General features: G+C 28.7%; 6 protein-coding genes across 11 annotated transcripts in view; 3 read left to right on the plus strand and 3 right to left on the minus strand.

Moving 5' to 3' along the window:
• The window catches only part of LOC118451449 (uncharacterized), a 45,081-nt gene extending 37,023 nt beyond the window's left edge, over nt 1–8,058 (plus strand). Inside the window, exons 4-13 of one of the 2 annotated variants that reach the window (XM_035888001.2) lie at nt 5,098–5,292; nt 5,386–5,498; nt 5,584–5,750; nt 5,836–5,991; nt 6,079–6,146; nt 6,259–6,339; nt 6,456–6,617; nt 6,708–6,905; nt 7,030–7,128; nt 7,207–8,056. In XM_035888001.2, coding sequence (XP_035743894.1) covers nt 5,098–5,292; nt 5,386–5,498; nt 5,584–5,750; nt 5,836–5,991; nt 6,079–6,146; nt 6,259–6,339; nt 6,456–6,617; nt 6,708–6,905; nt 7,030–7,128; nt 7,207–7,331 — 1,364 coding nt within the window. In that variant the 3' untranslated portion in view covers nt 7,332–8,056. Of the gene's footprint in view, nt 1–5,097; nt 5,293–5,385; nt 5,499–5,583; nt 5,751–5,835; nt 5,992–6,078; nt 6,147–6,258; nt 6,340–6,455; nt 6,618–6,707; nt 6,906–7,029; nt 7,129–7,206 lie in introns of both variants that reach the window. The other variant, XM_085654960.1, reaches the window with a different exon arrangement.
• Nucleotides 8,059–8,795: 737 nt separating this feature from the next.
• agt (O-6-alkylguanine-DNA alkyltransferase) lies at nt 8,796–9,880 on the minus strand. Of its 2 annotated transcripts, none has more exons than XM_035887851.2 (2): nt 9,719–9,880; nt 8,796–9,609 (listed from the first exon to the last, which is right to left on the minus strand). In XM_035887851.2, exon 2 carries the CDS (start codon nt 9,477–9,479, stop codon nt 8,919–8,921), a length of 561 nt encoding a protein of 186 aa, XP_035743744.1. In that variant the 5' UTR covers nt 9,480–9,609; nt 9,719–9,880; the 3' UTR covers nt 8,796–8,918. The 2 variants fall into 2 exon arrangements, with proteins under 2 accessions (XP_035743744.1, XP_035743745.1); XM_035887852.2 differs by having other exon boundaries at nt 9,683–9,880.
• LOC118451384 (uncharacterized) lies at nt 9,850–11,623 on the plus strand. 2 transcript variants are annotated; one of them, XM_035887847.2, is made up of 3 exons: nt 9,850–10,078; nt 10,201–10,390; nt 10,488–11,623. In XM_035887847.2, exons 1-3 carry the CDS (start codon nt 9,974–9,976, stop codon nt 11,543–11,545), a joined length of 1,353 nt encoding a protein of 450 aa, XP_035743740.1. In that variant the 5' UTR covers nt 9,850–9,973; the 3' UTR covers nt 11,546–11,623. The 2 variants fall into 2 exon arrangements, with proteins under 2 accessions (XP_035743740.1, XP_085520859.1); XM_085664733.1 differs by having other exon boundaries at nt 10,004–10,098.
• A 275-nt stretch (nt 11,624–11,898) lies between these two features.
• Nucleotides 11,899–16,248, plus strand: Pgm2a (phosphoglucomutase 2). 3 transcript variants are annotated; one of them, XM_035887846.2, is made up of 10 exons: nt 11,899–12,088; nt 12,285–12,404; nt 12,482–12,738; nt 12,826–13,288; nt 13,389–13,576; nt 13,655–13,832; nt 13,932–14,155; nt 14,245–14,350; nt 15,436–15,662; nt 15,815–16,248. In XM_035887846.2, the coding sequence occupies exons 2-10, from the start codon at nt 12,327–12,329 to the stop codon at nt 15,915–15,917; spliced, it is 1,824 nt and encodes a 607-aa protein (XP_035743739.1). In that variant the 5' UTR covers nt 11,899–12,088; nt 12,285–12,326; the 3' UTR covers nt 15,918–16,248. The 3 variants fall into 3 exon arrangements, with proteins under 3 accessions (XP_035743739.1, XP_035743738.1, XP_085520858.1); XM_085664732.1 differs by having other exon boundaries at nt 11,910–12,042; XM_035887845.2 differs by having other exon boundaries at nt 11,899–12,404; nt 15,815–16,247.
• A 235-nt stretch (nt 16,249–16,483) lies between these two features.
• On the minus strand, nt 16,484–17,968 carry eEF1beta (elongation factor 1-beta). Its single transcript, XM_035887849.2, has 3 exons — nt 17,793–17,968; nt 16,774–17,210; nt 16,484–16,691 (listed from the first exon to the last, which is right to left on the minus strand). The coding sequence occupies exons 1-3, from the start codon at nt 17,870–17,872 to the stop codon at nt 16,537–16,539; spliced, it is 672 nt and encodes a 223-aa protein (XP_035743742.1). The 5' UTR covers nt 17,873–17,968; the 3' UTR covers nt 16,484–16,536.
• Nucleotides 17,969–19,488: 1,520 nt separating this feature from the next.
• Nucleotides 19,489–22,754, minus strand: LOC118451402 (protein SPT2 homolog). Its single transcript, XM_035887880.2, has 7 exons — nt 22,438–22,754; nt 22,211–22,357; nt 21,990–22,119; nt 21,102–21,259; nt 20,055–21,006; nt 19,744–19,959; nt 19,489–19,638 (listed from the first exon to the last, which is right to left on the minus strand). Exons 1-7 carry the CDS (start codon nt 22,489–22,491, stop codon nt 19,553–19,555), a joined length of 1,743 nt encoding a protein of 580 aa, XP_035743773.1. The 5' UTR covers nt 22,492–22,754; the 3' UTR covers nt 19,489–19,552.
• Nucleotides 22,755–25,396: the final 2,642 nt, after the last annotated feature.

Here is a 25,396-nt window from a genome sequence, read left to right on the forward strand (position 1 = left end):
GCAAGAAAAGAAGAAGAAGAAAAAGAAGAGAAAAGAGAGAGAGAGAGAGAGAAAAAAAAAGAAACAAGAAAAAGAAGAAGGACCACTTGGAATAAGTTTTACACCTGTTCTTATCGAATCGACACGCTCAACGAGCAGCCCAGTCAGCACCTCGATAGGCGGGTTTGCCGTTGCTGCTTGGCATGTCGCCGTAGTTTCGATCTTCATGCTTCGATGCGTGTCCTCGATCGTAGAAATTCTCTTTGGACGATCCATTCGCTCGAAAAGGAGCAGAGAAAGCAAGAGAGAGAGATATATATATATATATATATATATAGATATATATATATAAATGGAGATAGATTGATAGAGAGAGAGAGAGAGAGAGAGAGAGGGAGAGACTTCGATGCTTGGATCGACGGTGCCACGGAGACGATTCATTCCGCTCGCATTCCTCCATTGAGATTTGTCGAGCTGTGCGTTCTCTTCAACGGAAGTTGACACGTGCATCGAATCCCACAAGTTTGCCCTACCCTTTTTCTTCTTCTTTTTTCTTCTTCCTCCCCCTTTTTCCTTCTTCTTCTTCTCCTTCTTCATCATTTTCCTCTCCTTCTTCCTCTTCTTCTTCCGTGTTGTGTTCCTCATTCATTCTGACAAGACGAGACAATAGAATTGTTCGTTGAACCAAGAAAATCGAATTTAACCTTTTGCACTTGTCAGGTGCTATTTAATATTCCCGTATCAAGAGGATATCTTCATTTCAATATTTTTCGATCAAATTGATATCTAAAAAAAAAAAAATCGATATCTCGTTTGTTGAATAAACGTGTGAAAAGAAAAGAAGAGGAAAAAAAAAACAAAAAAAAAAAAGAAAAAAAAAAGAAAGAGATAACAAATATTTCGAAGGCGACTCAAACTCGCTCTCTCCTTCTCCCTCACCCCTGTCCCGTTCCGATCCTCTCCCCTCCTTATTTTTCTCGCGATCATTATCAACTATGATAATATTATGTTTATCGTTCGCTCGTTATTTCCGTTCGTTTAATTGATTCAACTGATTATAAAAAAAATGAATAAACATTAGACACATGTATGCTATTCATTTCGTAGCACGTGTTATAGTGTTAACGATATCTCTTTTTTTTTTTTCCTTTTTTTTTATTTAAAAAATTTTTTTTTTAACTATATATATATATATATATATATATAGAATTCTTTCCTTTCGCATTAGGGAACGAACAAATCTTCTTTCCTTTTCTTTTTTCAATTTATTTTTATTTGTTTTATTTATTTATTTTTTTTTTATTTTTCTTTCCTTTTTTTATTTTCATTTTCCGTTAGAATACAATAACAAGGAAAAAAGGAATAGAGAAACGAAGAAGAAGAAACGAAGATACGAGGATGGTGGTGTATGATTGTGTACGGGTAATATAAATTTTCGATAAACGATAGAACATATATAAAAGCATTAGGAAAGGGGTGGATTACAAACTGACCAGAAACCTTTCTTATTCTTTTTATTTTTTCTTCTCTTTCTTCTCTTTCTTCCTTTTCCTAAATAAACTCGAGACGTTCGAACATGGTCCAGCACGAACGAAGAGTTTTCGGAAGACAACGAACACGTAGATTCTCCGTCAAAGGACCACTCGCATTCTCGTTTATTCTCCGTTCGGTCGCCTGTTTTGCACTGCCTCTCTCCCTCTCTCTCTCTCTCTCTCTCTCTCTCACGCTCTCTCTCTCTCTCTTTCTTTTTTTCCTCTTTTTTTCTTCTTTTTCTTCCTTCCTCTTTTTTTTTCTTTCGTTCTTTCTCTCTTTCTTTCTTTCTTACTTTCTTTTTCTTTACTGCACTCTGAAGCGAGGAAAGGACCGAACGACGACAGTGGTGTCGTTTGGCAGGTATTCGTTCCTTAGCGTGGGAGTGGCTGCTCCCAAAAAGTTCTCGTCCTAATCGTCTCCTACCAAAGACCCCTGAGAAGGTCCATTATCCAGCATCCTCCAGACCAATAAAGCATACATTGTAAATCCATTTCGAACAACCTTAACGAGCTTTGCCCTAGTCTGGTCTTGTTAGAATTTTCAGAGACATGGAAGGATTCGATGTTGGGGGTCGATCATAGATCTTCTTTTTAAAAATATAGGATAGGTCAAAAGTTCTTAAATCAATTGATTTTTAAAAATCGATTATTATCTACTCTTTCTCGAATACTACTACTACTACTATTTTTTTTTTCTTTCTTTATGACTCCGGAATTAAATTTATAGCCTTACTATATCTAAACGAGAAATTAATTTAAAAGATTACATAAAAGGGCGATTGATTTTTTAAAATCGATTAAAAACTTTTTAAGAACTCATCTTGTATTTTCAGTGATCTTTTTTACCTTTCTTTTCCTTTTGATAGAAAAATTGAATGAAATTGTAACTTTGCCTGACTTGCAGATCGTCAATTATATAACGTTTTATTTAGATCATTTATTTGCGACAGATTTATAATTATTATATATTGATATTAAAAGATTGAATCGTGAATCGTCCATGATCGAGAGAAAATAACGTAGTATTAAAAAAATGCGAGTTATATATAGAAAATTAATGATACGGAGGATTCTAACTTGCGTGTCCAAGTGATTCTCCGATGCGTATCGAAGAAATAAAAAAAAAAAGGCACTCAAAGGACAAGAAAGATTTTAAAAGAAATACGAATATCAGGTTAGTCTGACTTGAGATGAAAAAAAAAAAAAAGAAAAAGAAAAAGAAAAAGACAAGATTTTAATCTCGTAAATTTGAAAAGTTTTAGCAAAAGATAAAATTAGGGTAGTCCACATTATTAGTGGAAATAATTGATTATCCTTGTTAAGATAAACTTCATAAAAACGATAACATCAAATTTCGAGTAATTCGAGCTATGAATGGAATGGAGTGTTCTTTTTTCCTTTTGAATTCAGGAAGATGCAGTCGAATGTAAAGAGATTCGAGCAGGAGATACAAGAGAAAGAGAGAGAGAGAGAGAGACAGAGAGAAAAAAAAGATGTACAATCGATGAAATTACAGGGAAGAAATATGAAAAAGTCTTTAGGATGTATAGAAGAAGAAGAAGAAGAAGAAGAAGAAGAAGAAGAAGAAGAAAAAGAAGAGGAAGAAGAAAAAGAAAGAAAGAAAGAAAGAAAGAAATAAATAAAAATTGCATAACTCTAAGAAAGAAGATAAAAGAAAGTTCAATGTACTTGAGTCGTTCGCGTGGGACAGTACGGAGGACAACCGTGGCATAAGGTATAATGATTGACTACGTACGAACTATAAAAGCAGTAATGACCATACATACACGTACACATATATATACACACACACACACGCATACGGACAAACATATATATGCGAGATCTTTAAATAAAAGCTTTCAAAACGAAACGCGATTTGCGAGACACATCACGAACTTTAATTAAAACTCATGTTTTTACGTAAAGTCCTTCCACTTTTTTCATTCTTCTCTCTCTCTTTCTCTCTCTCTCTCTCTCTCTCTCTCTCTCTTTCTGTCTTTTCTTCGTTTTTTCTTTTTTATTATTTCTTTTTCGTCCGACACTACCGAATCTCCGTTAGCCTTTTTTGTTAAATGATATAGTGTCTCGATTCAAGAAACTGAGATGTCCTTCTTGTTCCTCCATGACGAAGGCTAAGAGCCTTGAGATGAATGGAAGGTGCCTTCGTCGTGGACAGGAAGTTGAAGAAGCGAACGAAAAGAAAGGATGCTTACCTGAGCTACCTGTTGCATAGCGATCTTCTTCCCTTTGAGTGAATCAAATCGTTTAGTGAGAAGATGGAACAGAAAAATTTGCTACATTTTCTGTACGTCAATCTCATCAGATACCATCCAACAACAATATTGACGTCCCCTTTTAAACTGTCACCCTGATATAATCTTTTCTTATCTATAAATTCATTATACATTAGTCTCAACATTATCACAGAGAATATCAAGATTAAATTTTGAATGGACGCATTAAATTCAGATTAACCGTGCGCCGCTGTGAAATTGAAAAAAGAAAGAAGAGAAAAAAAAAATTAAATAAATCACTCAAGAAATTCGTATTATCTAAAGGAAGCCGTCGGTCCCTTTGAATGAGGCAGCAAATCGATGACATCGAAGACACGATCCAACACGGAGACCTTCTCCAATTACGTAAAAAAAAAAAAAGAGGACAAAAGAGAAAGAAAAGGAAGCCAATAACTCGTCTCGAGGAATCCCGCAAAAGCTCAAAAAGTGTCGTCTTTTTGCCTCGAACGAAAAGGTAGCAGCACCCTCCTCTCTTCTACCCTTACCCCATCCCCTTAAAACGTATGATGGTTATGGAGAAAGCATTGATCGACCCTTTACGAGAAAAACGTCGTATGGAATTTCAGCTATTTCCTGTTCGGAGGGTTTAGTTTGATTTTATTGTAGCAAAGGATGATAGTTCTTACTGGACTGGGCACTAAGAGAGACGTGTTCGATCGAAAAAAAACTTACCCCTTGGGATTTATTCTTGCACCTATTCTTCTCATTTATATATATATATATATATATATATATATATATATATATATATATATATATACAGAGATGTGATATAGATATCTAATTCTCTTCCTCGTTTCTCTTCTCGATTTCTTTCGTCCTAGACATCATGAGAACTCGTATGGGAGCTGAGATTCCATACGGTCACGTCCACCTGGCATTATGCACCCATAGATGGATTTGTAGCGGCGCTATTTGTCCCGGATTTCTCTCTCTCTTTCTCTCTCTCTCTTTTCTCTCTTTCTCTTGGATCGTTCCAACTGAAAAAGCAGAAGAGGTCGTTAGGATCAGCAGGTGGTCGTCTGGAAAATTGGACCGGTGTTTGCTCGATATACCAGTCATTTCGCTTACAAGCAGACTCGTTCGGTATAACCCTCAGGGAAAACGATCTTTTTGATCTTATAGCGATTCCTTTTTTGTATGCGCACACTGCATACCGATGAAAACGGTATCGACCTCCTTACAACTTCGATCGAGAATAATTGACATTCATTTGAACTATTCTATATATATATATATATATATATATATATATATATATATATTTTTTTTTATATATAAATTTTTAGGTACGAAGGAAGTTGGTGGTGCGTCGATTAGAAATGAATACTGTCCTATCGTAGGTGGATATCATTTCAAATACAGCGTTAACGATGGATCATCGGTATCAACCGAATGCAATTCCTTCTTATCGGATCTTCATAACTGTCCTGACGGATCGGTTTTGCATTTAAAGTTCAATCGTTGCACCTTCGAATCACGCGGTAAGAGATTCGATTTCAACGATCCTTTATCATTATATATTTGTAATAATACGATTGATAGATATAACTTAAGTGAATATTTTTTATACATAGAGCTCAGCTTCAATTGTCTGGGTAGCTGGCCCGGTGGCCCTTATGGGTCAACGTATGTAGCCTTGATGGACAACGATGCGGTTAAAGAAAATCGTCCTCAGTATCGTTGCGGCGTAAGTATATAATAAAAAATGTACGAAGAAGAAAGAAAGACAGAAAGAAAAAAAAAAAAAAAATTAAGATAAATCGTTATTACAGTTGTTCCACGTTGATAACAAAAAAGGAAGAACATATATGGCCTTCAGTAGCGATTCTAGTTGTACACAAAATTTAGATAATTCTACAAGCGGATACGAGACATTCGTTCTAAGCAAAACAGCTAATCAAAAGGCAATACCAAATTATGTGAAAACCCATGTAGCAACGTTAGTATCTATAAACGATAATATAACGTTAATAAAATTTTAAAGGGTGGTACAGTCTACGTCATAATAAATTCCTTTGTTTCAGATTTCCAAAGTGGGCACAGGGTTTGTGGGAAGAGTCCCTGATCGTAAATGGTACAATGACTTTCACCGATCTCAACGGATATAACAGTTACACTTTCGTTACGGTAGAATCAAACGATGAAACTGGACGTTACGTAGTCTATTCAAAGGATCATTGGTAATACGCGATTTCTCATTTCCTAATAACAGTCATAAAATTGAAACAATGAAATATCCATTAAAATTATTATCATTTATCTTTTAGCGAGAACGAAGCTTACGTATGCTTAATGATGAGACAACGTAGTGAAAACGTATTAGAATTCACGATAGGTACGTATTTAGATATATATATATATATATATATATATATATATATATATATAAATATACATTTGAAACGATAACAATGTTTTTTTTTTTAAATGCATAATAAATTATATAGGGATGGTAATGAGTCCAGTTTATCAGAGTTATTTGTGCGATGATTCGAACTTCGACAAACCAGTGTGGATGACTCAAGCGCGTAAGTATTTTACACTGAAAACTATTATACATTACAAATGTTGTTAAATATGATAACAAGTTTTTTTTTTTTTTTTTTTTTTTTTTTTCTTTTTTTCTTTTTTTTTTAATGATTAGGTATTGAGCGAATAGTAGAATCACCATGTCCAATAACAGGACAATATACGGGAAGGATAACCGACTTATCGGGCATGTGTGCAGAGTTGAGTAGCAATTGCAACACTCGAGAGATAATGTACTATAAAGTTTATGACTGTGAGTCCGAAGAACTCTATGAAGGTATATTAAAAAAAAAAAAAAAAAAAATCTGGTATTAATTTAAGACGAAAAAATCAAATGCACATTCCAATAATTCTTTCATACTTTCAGAACGGACATATTTGTGCTTAGGACAGTGGGAAGAGAAAGGTGTAATGTACACCTACACAATGAGAAACGATACTGGTACGAAGGAATGTTTTGTTGGTTTGATCGTTAACGACGAAGAGATATATATTAAGGAAGCAGGTGATCATTGCATTAGAGATATAGATCCTAAGGAGCAAGGAATGAGATTGTATAAAAAAGGTAAATTATATTGAGCCTTTATAAATTAAATTGGTAATTTTATTTATAGATAAATGTTGGTTTTCTTCTTTCCCCCCCCCACCTTTTGTTTTCAATTTCTCACAATAAGATATTTCTTTTTTAGGACAATGTTATGGAAATTCTCCTAGTCCTGCACCAACGCCAATGAAACCGATTCCACGCAATCCTATATTGAGTACAACTCCACGATCTAGATTTTCTGGTAAAAATTTAATGAAACATTATATGTAAAATTTTGTTTTATAAAATTTGTCTGTAATATTTTTTTTTTTTCACTCAGGTGGAACCACAAGAAGACCAGGAGGAAGCGTTACGTCTTCCGCATCATCGAAAAGTCTCCAAAGTTATGATTTTATTTTTGTAATGGTACTTGCCGTTTTTCTTAGAATATTTAATTTCACATAATGGATGAACGATACTTTCATTTTAGGAGTGAATAACAATGACCCAATTAGATAACGAAACTCTATATTTACATAGGCTCGATGAACGTTTTATTCTCGACTAATTAAATAAGGGATCGTTTGTAAGTAGAGAATTGCAATATTTAACATGAAACGCTATACATACATACATACATATATATATATATATATATATATGTATATATACATATATGTATATATATGTATGTATAGCGTTACGCATTATCGTAAAAAGTGTAGAAAGTTTACAATGCATTTTTATATTAAACTAACATATACTTTACTTACGAGACACGAACTAAACGAAACGTAGCAAAATCAAAATGCATCAAAAAATCTTCACTGGGAAGTTCTTAAAAAAAAAGTGTATAGAAACTCGAACAATAACAATGAAATTTTATAAGTAGACGAGTCAAGACTATTTTACATAAAGCTATAAAAATATAAAAACTACTACTATTGTCTATTACTGTAATATAATGACAAAATTCACATTTTCTTTAGATCAAAACCACCTTGTAAAATACAAATCATTTTCATTTACTAGATATTGTAAATTATCGAAAGTACCCAAAGATCTTGTAATCTTTTTATTTTTTGATTCCTGATATAAACCAATGCATTATATACGATGCAAACATTTTATGTAATTGAACATAGTATGTAACATAATTATTTATATAATGTAAGCCATGATTTCTTTATGTTTCATATTTAAAAATTTTTTCAGATTATTTTATATATTTTACAGTCGTACGTTCTATTTAAAAAAGAAAAAAGAAAAAAAAAAGAAAAAAGAAAAAATAAAATGATAAATCATTCAAAATTTCATAATTATATACAAAAATATTCTCATGCAGACATAATATAGAAACATGAGCAACGATAAGACTGATATATACCTTTGACTTTTACATATTTCAAGAGTATTTTTTTAAGAACAAACTTATGGTCATAACATTTTTCAAAACTATCTGAACAATATACGAATAAATTATAGGAGATTTATGGGATAATGAATCTTTCAAAATATCCAATGTTCATTTATGAAATTATTAAATTATGTAAAAATATATAACAGTGCAGTCTTTAAATTCAATTTGCTTAATGCTCTATTTTTAAATATTAATATTCGGTGCAAAATATAAATTACATTATTCACGAAAATAAATAAAATATAAACTTTGTGTTTGTTTCAAATTATTATAAGAATATTTAAATGTAATTTTATTTTTTTTTAAGTTAAAACATAAATGTATATAATGTGTGTAAAAATTATTTTATTTATTAGCCTACAATAATATAATATAAGGGAAAATATACATGTAAACTTTTTGTTTTAATAACCACATAGTGTACAAAGCAATAAGATTTTTTTTTACTAATACAATAAAAAAGAAAAAAGAAAAAAGAAAAAAAGAAAGAGAAATTTTCATTACACGGCTAAATTACCTGATAATAAAAATTTGTATTTTAATGAAAATTTATTGTAAAATTTATTGAAAATGAAGGATAATAAATAATAAATAATTTAGTCTTATTAAGTAAATTATATAATTGATAAAAATTAATATGTGTTACTTTCATAGGACAAAATACTTTCTTTGTATTTCACTCCACAACTATATTTACTGCTACCATTTTTTCCCATAACACGATGACATGGTATTAAATATGCTATTCGATTTTTTCCTATAGCAGTTGCAACCGCTCTTACAGCTTTTGGTTTGTTTATTAACTGAGCGATCTGTTCGTAAGTTGTTGTTTTACCTTTTGGTATAGACATTAGAGCTTTCCATACTTCTATTTGAAACTCTGTTCCCTTTAAAAGTACCAATATTGATTTCTCTTCTTTTTCATTGCTCAAAGTAAAAATATCTTTCATAATATTACTTATCATTTGAATAGAATCTTTTATTATTTTTGACATAGGCCATTCATTTTCTAAATCTTTCACTGCATCAGTGTCATCCTTAACAACAAATGCAAAATGCAATATAGCTTTATCGGTATCAGTTAAACCTATAATACATCTTCCAAAAGGTGCATCATAAAAATCATAATAGATTTGGAACTTATTATGATCCTTTTTATATGTCTCCGAAGATATAGTTTGAAAAGTAATCATGATTTTTTTTATATCACCGCATATATTTTTAATATTCTTAATATATTTTTCTTACGAGTTTTCAAATTATAATTGCTCAAGTATCATAAGTAAATTGGATTAATTCAAATTAACAAAATAGTTCGATAACCTATTAAAATTTTCACAAGTTCAAATGAATAAAATTATCAATATTTTACAAATAATAACATATAAATACATACACATATATTAATATATATGTATGTACATATACATACATTTTGTTTTTTTCACGAAATACTTATTGCAAAAATAAAATAATTACAAATTTTAATGTTTCTTTTTTCCTGTTAACTGTTATAAATATGCTTGCACACTTGCTCCCTCTTCGTATACATTCATTTTATCTTCCATTATACTATGACAATTCTATTTTCTAACCTAGTATCAATATTCTACTCATAATAAGACTTTTTTGAAAGAGGTGTCTTTATCAGATTTATTTATTGTAATTTATAAAATTAAATTATATAATGCAAGAATTTTGTCCATTATGCGATAAAAGAGGATTCAGAAGAAGAATAAAAGCTTTACAAATTAATTTTCATGAGGCTATATGGGCATGTGAAGGAGAAGAAGTATATTGTTTCTTTGCTATGTGAAAACATATTTAATCTCATTTAATATTTTATTGTATACGTATATATATATATATATATAAAGGATTTTATAATATTTAAAAATTTTATTATATTTTTAGTGTGAATGGCCATTTGGTCATGCAGACTTTATATTCATCCAAAGGAAAGTTGGAAATACTTGGTCATGTTATTGGGATGATTTAAATTTGAAAACAATGAATAATTATGTACCAGTATCTACAGAATTAACATTATATACACCCCCAGAAACTCCTTCTACTGATCCTGTTTTAAAAGAATTTTTAACAGGTACATAGTGCTCTAACGATAATACTATTATAAATATTATAAATAATAACATCTGTATTAATGAAATATGAACCAAGAAAATTTACTTCTATTTCAGATCATGATGGATACTGCTTAAAAAATAATGAGTCAGAAAATATTGACAATAAATCTCAAAATGTTGACATACACGTAGAAGACTGCGAACAGGATCAAACTAATGACCAGCCTTTTTATAAAAATGATAAAAATAATTCTTATTATGAAAATACCAATAATATAATCAGCATAGAAAATGTATCTAAGAAAATACTTTTAAGAACAGAAGAATCTAATTTAAAAGAAAATATTATAAATTCAAAATATAGTTGCAGTGCTAATAAAATGAAAAATGACTTAGATAATAGTGTAAGTAAACAAATAGAAAATAACAATGACACGTCAAATATTAGCAATATTAACAAAAGTCATAATGATGTAGAATCTCCTAATTCTACATTAGATCAAAAATTGCAAATAAATAAATTTACTGAAGAAAGTACTACACCTTCTAATTTAAAGGTAACAAAAGTGGAAATAGATGGTTTACCTATAACTGTCTCTTATGAAGCACCTATATCTCCACTTATGCCTATCACAGTACCTAAAATTAATGCAAATTTTATTACAACAGAATGTGGTAACACCTCTCAGTCAAATGACTTAAATTCTTCTATAACTACATTGAATACTATTCATAAAACAACCAATAAACAATTAAAAAGTATATCTGTAGGTAAACAATATAAAAAATTTGATTTTCATGCCATAAAAAGAAAATCACAGCCAACTGTTGACAATAACGATCAAAGTTCAGACAGTAAATGTTTATCGAATTCAAATGAAGATATTTCTAATATTAAATCTAGTAGATCTAATCTATATTCTAATATTCAAATTCAAAAACAAAATTCACCTGAAACTATTAAACCTTGTCCTTCTTTGGATGTTAATGACAGTGCAAAGGCAAAAGTTGTGCCAAATGAATCATTGGAAAATCCTACGGTGGAACCTGAAATAAACGTAGAAAATTTATTAAATGATTTACTAAAAAGTGATGATACGTCTATAGAAGTAAATAAAAATTATGAAATATCAAATAATGATGAAGATTGGATACATTCTTTGTTATATTAATTTATAATTTATTAGATTTTAATTAACATACACAGTACATTATATTTATTATCAAAGTGTTATGTAAAATAAATATTTTCGAAGCTGCTTCTAAACTCTTTCATTAATTTACTAAAATAACAAGTTTCCACCTGTTATGTTAATCATGTTTAGATATACAAATATATATATACATATACATATATATATTGTTACTTCTTGAAAGGCACGAAAAATATCTTTTATCAATTAAAATATTTTATGATTATCAAAATAAACATTTAAAACTATATATATACATGTAGCTTATATTTTAACAATATTATTTGTATAAAGATTACATTTGGTTAGTGTAGTTAATATAAATACGCTACATCGCGTTTTTAGAGGTTAACGTGAGCGCGATCGTAAAACTTGAAAAATATTTACGAGCGATTTGAAGTTTAGCGGGCAAGATTAAATGTCTTGATAAAATTATTACTTAAGAGATAATATTACGACACAATTTATCAAACGTTGTAAGATTACATGAAATTAAAATCAGTACTAAATAACGATTTAACGGTATAAGTATAATCGTCGTATAAATATATATAGCGAATTATAGATTGATCTTTGGTGATAGTATAAACATTATTATTATTATTTAATTAATTAACAAATTTTTATTTGAAATAAATAAAAAAATCAACTTAATACCAAATAATATATTTTTTTTTTTTATATCTTGTTCTTACCTAATATATCGTCATTATAAAAGGCCTATAAGAAAATTCTGAAATCAATAAAATAAATATTAATTATGTCCTCTAAACATTCAATAAATACTGGCAATACTATATTGGATGAAAAGATCAATGAATGGTTACAATGGAATCAGGTATAAACTATTAAAATAAATACTTTTATAATTTTTGTTCTTTGCACTTATTAATTATATGTTTTTATTTTATTCAGGATTCAATAGCTGAGAAAGAAATTGAGAATATTATTAATAATGATGATGTCCAACTATTATCTAATCTTTTTCTTAAAAGATTAGAATTTGGTACTGCCGGTCTTCGAGGTCGAATGGGTCCAGGATATAGTCAAATGAACGATTTAGTAATTGTACAAACAGGTCAAGGCCTGACAAAATATTTACTTAGTACTATGCCTAATTTATTACAACAAGGTGTTATAATAGGATATGATGGTCGTCATAACAGTAAAAGGTTTATAAATAATGTAATATATATGTATTTAAAAATTTTACGTATTATATATTATCTATTATATAACGATAATATATATTATTTTAGATTTGCAGAATTGACAGCAGCTATTTTTATAGCAAATAATATTAAAGTTTATTTATTTTCTAAAGTTTGTCCAACGCCGTTTATACCTTATGGTGTATTACAATATAAATGTGCAGCTGGAATTATGATAACTGCATCTCATAATCCAAAATATGATAATGGTTATAAAGTATATTGGGAAAACGGTGCACAAATTGTATCGCCTCGTGATAAAGAAATTCAAAAAAATATATTGGAAAATTTGAAACCATCTGAATCATCGTGGCATATATCCAAAGTATATGAGTCTCCTTTATATAAAGATCCTCTAAATGATATCATGCTATCTTATTTTGAAAGTATTAAAGAAAATGTTCTATATCCTGAAGTAAATAAAAATACTATTTTAAAATTTACTTATACTGCTATGCATGGTGTTGGAAATGATTACATGACTGCAGCATTTAATGCTGTAAATGTTAAGGTATTTATTAAATTTTTTTTTGACAAAGAATATTTATAAAATATTACTACTACAAGAAAGATTAAAAGAAATAATCTCAGTTATCCTTATTATATTGCAGCCATTTATAGCCGTTGAAGAACAAAAATTACCAGATCCAGAATTTCCAACAGTTAAATTTCCAAATCCAGAAGAAGGAAAGAGTGCTCTTGATTTAAGTATCAAAACTGCGAATCAACATTCATCATCTATTATTCTTGCTAATGATCCAGATGCCGATCGTCTTGCTTGTGCAACAAAAACTAAAACGTTAAGAAATATTTTTAAATGTATATAAAGATCGTTTAGTTCTTTAACAATGGAAAAATATTTTCTTTTTTATTACAGCGGAGAATGGTATATATTTAATGGGAATGAATTGGGTGCATTATTGGCTTGGTGGATGTTACATATATACAAAGTACAATATCCAGATGCTGATATTAGTAACGTTTATATGCTTTCATCTACAGTTTCTAGTAAAATTTTAGCTTCAATGGCTAAAAAGGAAGGTTTCAATTTTGAGGTTTGTATCTTATAAATATTAGATAATGCAAAATGATTCATTTGTAAATTTTAATTTTAAAAATCATATTATAATAATTTAATAATTCAATATTTATAGGAAACTTTAACAGGATTTAAATGGATGGGCAACAGAACCGTAGAATTGATAAAAGATGGTAAAGATGTTTTATTTGCATTTGAAGAAGCTATTGGTTTTATGTGTGGTTCTCTTGTACTGGATAAAGATGGTATTAATGCTGGTATATGTGTGGTTCAAATGGCAACTTATTTAGAAACTATTGGGCTTTCTCTTTATGATAAATTGGAAGAAATATACAACACGTATGACATTCTTTTTTATCATAGATTAGTTCAGAATGTAAAATAATAAAAAAAAAAAAAAAAAAGAAAGTTAAATACATTTATTTTAGGTATGGATGGCATATCTCACTAATATCTTATTGGATTTGTCACAAATCAAACACAATTAAAGCAATATTTGAACGTTTGAGAAACTACGATGGAAATCAAAATACGGTAAGTATATTTTGATAATATACTAATAACCAAAAAAAAAGAAATCTATTTCTTATTATTTCTTATTATTTTCTATTATTTTCTTATTCATTCCTTCCCATTTATTATTATTTTTATTTAGAGTTATATTGTATCTTATACGGTTATTTTCTTATTTGCTTAGTCATTCGCAACACAATACATACAGGAAAGTTTGTAGTAGAATATATTTAACATTATATGGCTGCAAGGTCAATTAATTGCATGCATAGCAATAGATGAGATTCTAAAAGATGGCCAATAGTACTCATATTTTTATTTTACAACACTTAGATTAGTGTAATTATACACATGTGTTAGTAATCATAGTTCTATTAATTTTTTTTTGTTCTCGGAATGTTAAATGCAGTGAAATAATATTAATTCTAATATGTTATAAAGGTGTCATTATTAAAATATTACGATAAATAGAAGTTTCTTTTATAGATCTTTCAAATTATAGCGAGTATATATATATATACATATATATAAAAAATAATAGAAAAAGTTTAGGAGGATTTGATAGTGTACATTATAATATAATTTTATGTAGATAAAATCGCGCAAAAGTAATTATATAAAAACAAATAGTAGATTTTTTTGTTTCTTTTCAAGAAAATTAATAATTTTATAAAATATATTTTTTATATATAATTTTACATTGTTACCAGATTAAAATTGAATGAAATCAGCTTTATTTATTATATAATGAATTATTGTGTTTTTATATACTTTTTCATATAACTTAATTAACGTATAAAAAAAGCACCATTTTATTTTGAAATAAATAAACTGTATAGCAAAAATGTCAAATATGTGGACAGACAAATCAGTGAAAATTTGTCTCGTATTTGTGACACTTCTGCCCTTTTTTCTTTTCGCTGTGCTTGCGATACCTGTTATACAATCTCTTTATTGCCTTACACCATTTTTTAATGAAACTATAGATTAGACTCTATTATAAGTGAGTAAAATATATTCTAATATTTATATTAAAAAAGAAAAAAAAAAAAATGTTTCTGTTATTTATTAAATTTAATATATATTTGTGTGTTTTATATTTTCAGTATCCAACGAGCATTCTTGATGGAAAATATTCTATAATTGGTATTCGTGATTTAACAACAGGTTATGATAATACTAAACCAGGGAATAAAGCTATTTTACCTATTTCCAAATCCAGTCAAATGATTACGTTTACATTTGATAATGGTTTAGTTACTACCTTAAGAACTAGCGGTACAGAGCCTAAAATTAAATATTACTGCGAATTATGTGCATCTCCCAAAGAACAGTGAGTATTAGTTAACAATTTAAGTAACTATATACATTGCATTATTTAAATATACACATATATTTATTTTAATATATAATAATCTTGTAAGTATCCACTAATAGTTGTAAAAAAGTAATGTCATTTTTTTCTTTTCTTTTTTTTTTTTTTAGAGATATAAACAAATTGAAATGCACACTTAATGAAATGGTCTCTGCTATTGTAGCAGAGTTTCTTCAACCTGAATTTAATGAACTAATACCACGTGATATATAGATCTAAGTAAAATTATTATGACAATATGAACTATGACAAATAAAAAAAAAAAAAAAAAATCCCAAAAAATACTGCATATCTAAGGAAAAAACGAATTACAGTTTTATAATTATTATCTTATAAATATGAAGTTTTTATAAAGGTAAAAATGTTTTTGATGATTTTGTTTTGTATTGTAGTTTAAAGTACAAGATGTATTGTAATTCATTGTTTATCATTATTAAATAAGCAGGATTTTATAAACAGTTTTTTCAAAGAAATACGTATCTATAAATTTTTACAAATATTATAGATTTTTTTATAAAACGTGATCATATATATTAATATTTTAATGGCTTGAATATACTAAAGAATTTGTACCTAATTCTGACCAAAGTTCAGTAATAAATGTGACTAGAAGTTGTAGCTTTAAGTTAATTGTTATATTATATAATATTATAATATATTAATTATTCAATGCTGTGATGTTATGTGCATCGTTATATATTTTACTTGATGATATATATATATATATATGTGTTAGATAGATTTCAGTCAATTGGGTATATTAAATAACAAATATATGCACATATATACAAACAATATTTATTAACTCATTATTAAAATTACTGAGAAGCTTTTAAATTTTATTGAAAGATGCAATGTCGACAGATTGTACTAAATCCTCAAATTCCTGAATTTGTTCCACCAGGAAATCTACAGAAACTTTATCATCCTCTATTACGCATATTATTTGTAATTTTTGTATGCCATATCCCACTGCTACGAGTTTAGCTAAAATCAAATCATCTATGTATTAAACATATATAGATAGATATTATTTTAGAGAAGAAAAAGGAAAGAAATGAAAACTTACAAGCACCCCAAACAAGACCATCCATCTTAATCGATCTAACTGCTTCTTCCATTTTTTTCATGTCTGTTTCATCTCCCCAGGGTTTAACTTCAAGTACAATACTAGACTTAGGAATAATTGCTGGTTTCTTGGATTTTTTTTCGGCATAAGCCTTTAATCTTTCTTCCCTGATCTTTGCTGCTTCTGCACTTTCTTCTTCGTCGGATGCAAACAAATCAACATCATCGCCATCTTCTGCGGCATCTGCTGCTGGGGTTGTAGCTTGTGAAGAATGACTACTATTTGCTAATATAGCAGGAGCCTTTTTCTCTCCTGGAAGTGTGTTTAGATCGTACGACTTTATGTGAGTGTACCATCTTAGTACATGAGGGTTAGAAGAATTGGGTTCTTTTCCCAAAGCTTCAAAGACAGCAACATCGGCTTGAGACGGTTGCCACCTAATATTTAAATGAAATAAATCAATTCCATAATCATCCTTGGCAATTGTTTATTCGTTATTAACAGTAGATTCTTTTTTTTTTCTTATTTCTTTTTTCTCTCTTTTTTGATACGTTTCTAGTTGAAGGAACATAATAAATCTAAAAATAGTCATAAATGATCGTTCTACGATTAACTCGTACAAAATAGGTATATATATTTATAAAAATTCATAGCCCTAAATTTATATATACCGGCACATATGTGACGGATATATATATATATATATATACATGTACATCTGGAATAAAGAGAATAATGTTTGTATTGTAAAAAATTTTTATCAATCTCTGTCATAATCTTAATAATTTAATAAAAAAATTTCTTTTGTCATTTTGACAAAGATGAGAAAATAATTTTTGACGATGACGTTTGATCATCGATAAACTTATTTTAAAGAGCGATCGTATCGATGCATTCGTCGAAGGTTGTACTATGAAACAGAAAGGAAGCAAAGAAGGATAGGTGTCTCTAAAATGCCGACAAGAGAAGCACGTGTACCGGAACACGGGGGGTTAAAGTTCCTACGAAAGAATACTCACCCATCGATGTAACTACGATCGGCAAGATAAGCATTTAAATCTTTAACGCCCTTGTCAGTCTTCAAATCACCGACGGCCATGACGGAGGAGTATTTTATGTATAAATATTTCCACAGATTCAGCAGTAGCAAAATCCCCTTTCTCTGGTTGCCGGAAGAGAGAGCTGCATGCGACCATAAACTCTTATACTTCGATATGGATTACGTGCGTGACGTTGGTTCCGGTTTATTCAAAACCCGCGGAACATCAAACTTTTATTTTATTTACATTGAAATATCAACGATGCTGTTTTCCAATAGCGTGTATACTATCAACGGACGAATACATTTTTTCCGTCATATCAATCTTTCTATTGGATAAATTTTTTTTTTTTTTAATACGAAATCAACTATCGCAATCACGTGACTGACCTATGTTACACTTTACGTATGTAGTACAATTGGAAAATCGTAGATATACATATATATATATATATATATATACACACACATATATATATATATATTATTTTAATAAATACTTTTATTAAAACGATTAACGATTATTATTACAAAGAGAACATGTTTTATTTTGATATTAAATTAGGAAGATAACATTTTATGTATTAGCAAATTAAATATCCTTTTTAACATGAAATATTTTTTCAATTGTCTTGTTAATTGTTTAGGAATATTATCCCCATGCATCGCATTCGCTATACTTACAATATATATATATATACATATATATATTATAAGTAATAATATATATATATATATGTAATCTTACATGAATAAATATTTAAATGTTTGAGATATATAAATATTGGCAGTTTTTATAAATTATTCAATCTTACAATGTATAGTATATTTTGTATAAAAATCGAATTCTATTTCAATAATAATAATAATAATAATAATAATAATAATAATAATAATAATAATAATAATAATAATAATAATAATAATAGTAATAATAATAAAAGAAAAAAGAATAATTGGATAGTTCTTAATAAATGATATTTATATCACATATACAATTTCATACATTCGATTTCTGTATTCAGATCCTTTTATCGGTCCTACAGTAATTTTTTTTGAAGAATCTATGAATTTTTTTTTTTTTTTTTTTTTTTACAAGAAACCGACATCACTGATAACACATTATGAATACAGATCACAGTATTTCAAGCAATATTATATTCCGAATAAAAGATAAGCTATATCATCATTTTATTACTTATTAACTAGGATTTATATACAACTGTTGAGAAAAGAAAAAAAATACAGTCTTGCATTTATACTCGACCAAATATTATACATAATATGAATAAATGCAATAAATAAATATTTAATGTTTAAAAAATTAATAAATCTTATAAAATTATACATACATATACTAGAAAAAGTTTACTAGTATATTTTATGTGAAATTAAAATAATTTAATATTTTGTCTTTATCAAAAGTTGTAATATATATTTATAAATTATGACTCGAATTTTATTACTGAAAAAAATTATCATAAAGCATTAAATGATATTTAATAATATTTAATAAGTTCTCTTTAAAATAATAATTATTCGAATGAATAAAATAATCTCTCAAAAAAAAAAAAAAAAAAAAAAAGTGAAGTTGATAAAAACATAATAGTAAAAGTATAACAGTGAAATAATTTTTTCATTAAAAAAAAAAAAAAAAAAAAAAAAAAAAAAAAAAAAACCCACAAACGTTTATCTAAATAAGTTTGTACTTATCCAACATTGTTAAAAATATACAGCTTACTACTTTCTTGCTTTTTTCTTTAAGAGAGCTTTCCGTTTCTTTTCTAAGGCTTCCATACGTATATCTTCTAAATCTTCCATAATGCCTATACCGAAAAATTATTATGTGAAAATCATATAATAATTTAAAATTAAGTATTGTGTAGCATATATAAAAATTATTATTATTATTATTAAATTTTTATAATTACCTATTTTTGTAGATACATATTCTTCTTTAAGTTGTTGTGCGAAGTTACTTTCCATTGCTAAATCATCATCATCATCATCCACATTTCTATATTTGCTTTTGTCGTAACCAAATATTTCACTAATATATTTACTATAATCTTCACCTTCTTCTTCTGGACCATCATCGATAAAATCATCCAATTCGGAATCATATTCTTCATCATCATATATACGACCTATAAAAAAAAGAAAAAAAAAAAAAATGTTTATATAAAACTTTATGATATTTTTCATAAGTTTGATAATCATAGAAGAATATTTATCAGCTTACGTTTGTTAGAATTTCCTGGCTTTTTAAGAATCTTTCCAGATGCAATTTTATTTTTAAGTGATTTCATATTAAGCGGAGGAAACTGCTTTGGCTTTTCATTTAACATAGACGATTGCAATTTTTCAGATGTAGGTGCTTGTTTTGTCTTAATATCTTTAGATAAGACTTGTTTGTCTGTACTTTTTGTTTGAGATACGACTTTATTTGGATGTTTAATCAACGATTTTGATTCTTCTTGTTTCAATTTACTTTGTGCCAATAACAATTTTTCTTTTTCTATAGCTTTACGCATTTCTTCTAATTTACGTTTTTCTACCTCTAATTTTTTACGTTCTTCTAATAATTTATCCTTCGTTGAATTTTTCCCTATATTATTAGATTTAGTTATAACATTACTTTTTTCACTTAAAATGTTATTAGATTTTGTCGATGCCTTTTTATCTTGTATTGTAGAAGACAAATTTTTATTCTGTACAGAGGAATCTAGAGAAGCTTTATCAATCGTTATTTTTGTACTTTTTGGGGCATGTGATTTATTTGACTTATTTATTTCAGATGTAACATTATTTTTTTTCGTTACATCAATTCCTCTGGCCAATTGCTCTTTTCTTTCTCTCCATTCTTTTTCTTTCATATATTCTTTCATTTGTTTCTTAGTCATCAATCTCTCTGGTTCTTCAACCTTTGGTTTGGCATCAATAACTACTGGCTCGTGTTGTTTCTTCTCTGCAAGTTTCAATAGTTCTCCAAAATCCATTGGAGGTGGTGGTGGTTTCTTTTTAGCCTTTTCTTTTCCATGCTTTTCTTGTTCCTTCGTTTTTTTCTCGGGTACTTTTTCATTCTGATCTTCACACTCTGACTCTTTTCTATTCACTGTAGATGATCGTCGTTTTCGTCTATGACCAAGAGAATCTTCAATTTCCTGTTGTTTTAGAGCTTGCTTTACCCTATCCTACAATGGAAATTTTCAATAATATTATCTATGATATTATACATATATTATAAATTAAAGTTATACGAAAGGAAATATAAAAGTAAATATTTTACCTTTGTCAATGCAATATCCTTTACTGTCCTTTTTCCAGTGTTACTGAAAAGAGGCTTCTCAGGAGGCAAATTACTATATTTATTCATTAACTGATTATAAAACGCAGATGCTTCCTGGGAAACATATCCGTAATCATCCTCATCTGGTTGAGAAGGACCTATGATTTAAAATTATGTAATTATATTATCATAAAATATAAATCTTAAATGAATAAAAATTGAGAAAAACAGCTTATGATTTGTAACAACAATAAAGTTCCAAATACTAATAGTACACATAGTACAAAAAGAAGTATAAAAATTGATTGATAAAAATGTGCAAAATGAATAACGTAGACACTAAGTTGAGTTACCTCAACTGATAAAATACACATGACAATGCAACATTTATTTTCTATACTTTCTACATCTACCAGTAGAGAAATATATACAAATGCTTTCTATGTTTCATCGCTTATATATTTAATTTTAATATTTGCAAATCTTTGATTTATAATTCGTTGGCTAACCTTAATCATTCCATTTGCATCTTCTGTTGTATAAATCCGTGAAACTGTTCCACGTCCATTTTGGATGAGAAAACAAGGTATCATATCGCTTCTATTAATATAACCTGCGGGCAAAAATATTGCCCGTTACGTTTAGTAAATTAAAAATTTTCTTAACATTATAGAAGAGGATAGATACTTATAATACCATATCAAAATAATATGGTATTATCAAATTTACGAATTATTTATTACTTGAATCGTTCACGTTTCTATTTTATATGGAACTTTATTATTATTTATTAAATTTGTATTTATGCAAAATGGTTCTTCAAATCCTGGTTTTTAGAAATAATGATTAAAAAAAAGAAAAAAAAAAAATAATATAAAATATACATACCTGCTATAGTAACAGCTGTATTTTCATTATCTATTGCATCTGCTATTACAGATTTATTTGCAGCCTTACATACTTTCAAATGTTTATTTATACGACTTTGAGCTTTATGGTCCCGTAATGCAAGCAAATTCTTAAACAGAGAATTTCAATTATATAAATAATATTTTCTTTATAATAAAATCGAATCTGCAAAGATTTCCTTGCATCAGATATAGACATACATCTCTCTTTTTTTTTTCCTCTAAAACTTTTCTTTTTTCTTCTTCCTCCTTTCTGGCTAAAAATTTTTTTATATTATCCGACAATGTCTTTGATTGTTTATTTTGCTTCTTCGGAGGTGTAAATTTAGTTTGATAACAAGCAACGGACTACAAGAATACAATTATAAACGAGCTATTAAAAAAACTTTTCCTAAATTCATTAGAACGTAGAAGAAGATTCTACTTACTTGTTTATTAATTTCGTTCTTTTGTGCAACACTTAATAATGTACCAAAATCCATTGTTAACCTATCTATTTACCTTGGAAAATATGTTTTACATATGGAAAATATAAAGCATTCATTTATTGACACATTTATACCATCGAACAGCCAACAAAATTGTGCACAGTGATTCTACGTGTCGTTCAAACCTTCTAAAAGAATCTATAGAAAATTTAGTTCTGATTTGACATTGACTAAGTTATAAATAGTTATGGTTCCTTTCATTGTATTTTTGCCGGAAGTAAGGTTAGGTAACTAAAGGAACATTAAGCCTGTTCATAACCTTTCACTCGAAGCATATGTGACTGAAGCGACAAATACGGACAAAACATGAACTACAAGTATAATAGAGAGAATTAGAGTTGTAAGGTTGTTCATCATATTTTGTGATTTCAGCGACAGTTATGGACAAAATATGAACTACAAGCGCTAACGAGAAACATTGTCATCAACATGCATCTATCTTAATATTTTATAAACTTGCATAGGTTATATCTCTCTCCTACGTTTATTTTATATATTATTACTGTATTAATAGTAATAATATAATATAAAAAAACTATTCCTATAGAAGAAACTACGAAAAAAAAAATAGTGGAGTAGAAGAAAAGGAATTTTAATTAATAGACAGTTTAAAAGAGAATTAATTTTTATTTTTATTTTTATAAAAATAGTATACAATATATAAGTATATATTTACTAATTATTATTTTTGACTTTAGTCGTTATACTTAATATACAACTATAATATTTACAACTATAATATATACAACTATAATATACAACTACAAATATACATAATATTTGTCCATATTCAATATCGTATAATCAATCTATTTATTTGTGGAAATATTATTAGCAATATACAGTGTTAATACTTCAATGTTTAATAAAAATTTAGATTCAAGGGATTTTGAAAATATATTGAAATATGCAGCCATTCGCTCGATAATACTTGCGTTATAAGATTTACAATTAGACTTTGCAAGTATTAACGACCCAGGTCTCACCACGTGGAGGTTGCTGCATGTGGAGACCCACGGGCTAACGGTGACTCTACTTTACTTTAAAATCCGCGTTCCGCGATACCGATCCCTTATGCCTTCCGCTTCGGATATCTTGGGCATGGGACAAAGCTAACAGGAAGTATCTAGCCTTAGCTACAGGGACTCCACTTACAGAAAGCTTAACCGTTCGACACCCTCCGCCTCAGGCATAACGGATTATTAAGCACATCTGAATTCGTGCATCCGAATTTCGAACAATCAAAGCGCATTAATCGCGTTCGCGACACTCACGTTTGTTATTATTACGTAGATTCTACTGTTCTATCCAAATTCGCGAAGTAATCTAATCGATATGTCGAAGAAATAAAACGAAGTCCCCGGTAGGACTTTCAATCGCGCAAGCGAACTCTCACGTGAGTGTTAGAATAACGGTGACTCTAAGTTGAAATCCGAAACGCACTCCGAATTTCAACACTAAAACGAAGTCCATGATAGGACTTTTAATCGCGCCCGGACACCCACGCAAGTGTTCGAAAAACGGTGACTCTACTCTAAATAAACTAATCGAATATTCGAGCAAACAAAACGAAGTCCCCGGTAGGACTTTTAATCACGCACGCGAACACTCACGTGAGTGTTAGAATAACGGTGACTCTAAGTTGAAATCCAAAGTGACATATGCTAACCGGTATTTAGACTTTCCATGATATTTGTCGGGATTTCCGCCCCGCTACCAAACATGAGGATTGTCATAACATCAGCCAGCTATGTACAGCACTACAAGGTAAACCGTTCGCGCACCCCGAATTTCAATACTAAAACGAAGTCCATGATAGGACTTTTAATCGCGCCCGGACACCCACGCAAGTGTTCGGAAAACGGTGACTCTACTCTAAAAAAACGCGTTCGCGAGGTAATCTAATCGAATATTCGAGTAAATATAAACGAAGTCCCCGGTAGGACTTTTAAGTCGCGCCCGCGTTCATTCACGTGAGTGATAGAAAAACGTAGACTCTACTCTAAATTCGCGTTTTCGATACGAACAATCAAACGAAGGTAAATCGCGCCCGAGAACACCCACGCTTGTGCACTTCGACACGCGCGCTAGTGTTCTTCCTATCCTTCCCGTATTCGCGCGTAAAAATCGATGATGAATCGTGCCAGGCGATGACGCATTCGACCAGAGGTGAACCTATCCCTTGATGATCTCTCCTGTAAAAAAAGAAGATAAGGAAAAAATAAGAAAAAGAAAAGAAAAGACATATTCAATATCGCTGCATTATTTCTCGATCATCCCTGAAAAAGAAAAAAAGAAGATGAATAAGAGAAAGTGAGAAAATATATAAAACAGAAAATAAATACGTATAAATAGCTGGAGAATGAAAGAGCTCTGCACGATGCTGAAACAGCTGCCCGCATCATCTCATGGGTCCTACCTAAAACTTATAAATCATAATTAATAACAATATATTAATAACATAACTGAAAACATAATTAAAAACATAATTAAAAAGAAACAACATAAATAAATATTAAGAAAACATAACTGAAAAGAAATAACTTATTAATAACAAACTGAAAACATAATTAAAAAAGAGAAATATGAAATAGAAAAGAAAGAAAAAGAGATGCAGTCCTATGCGATGACGATACAGCATGCAACACCTTCTCATGTGTCCTACCTAAAATATATAAATCATAATTAATGAGAATATATTAATAACATAATTAAAACATACTTAAAAATATAATTAAAAAAAAACAACATAAATAAATATTAAGAAAACATAACTAAAAAGAAATAACTTATTAATAACATAACTGAAAAGAAATAACTTATTAATAACATAACTGAAAACATAATTAAAAAAGAAATATATGAGATAGAAAAGAGAAATAGAGAAATGCATTTCTAT

Source organism: Vespa mandarinia, chromosome 2 (genome assembly GCF_050613455.1).
Source record: "Vespa mandarinia isolate Hongniang chromosome 2, ASM5061345v1, whole genome shotgun sequence".
Classification (NCBI taxonomy): domain Eukaryota; kingdom Metazoa; phylum Arthropoda; class Insecta; order Hymenoptera; family Vespidae; genus Vespa; species Vespa mandarinia.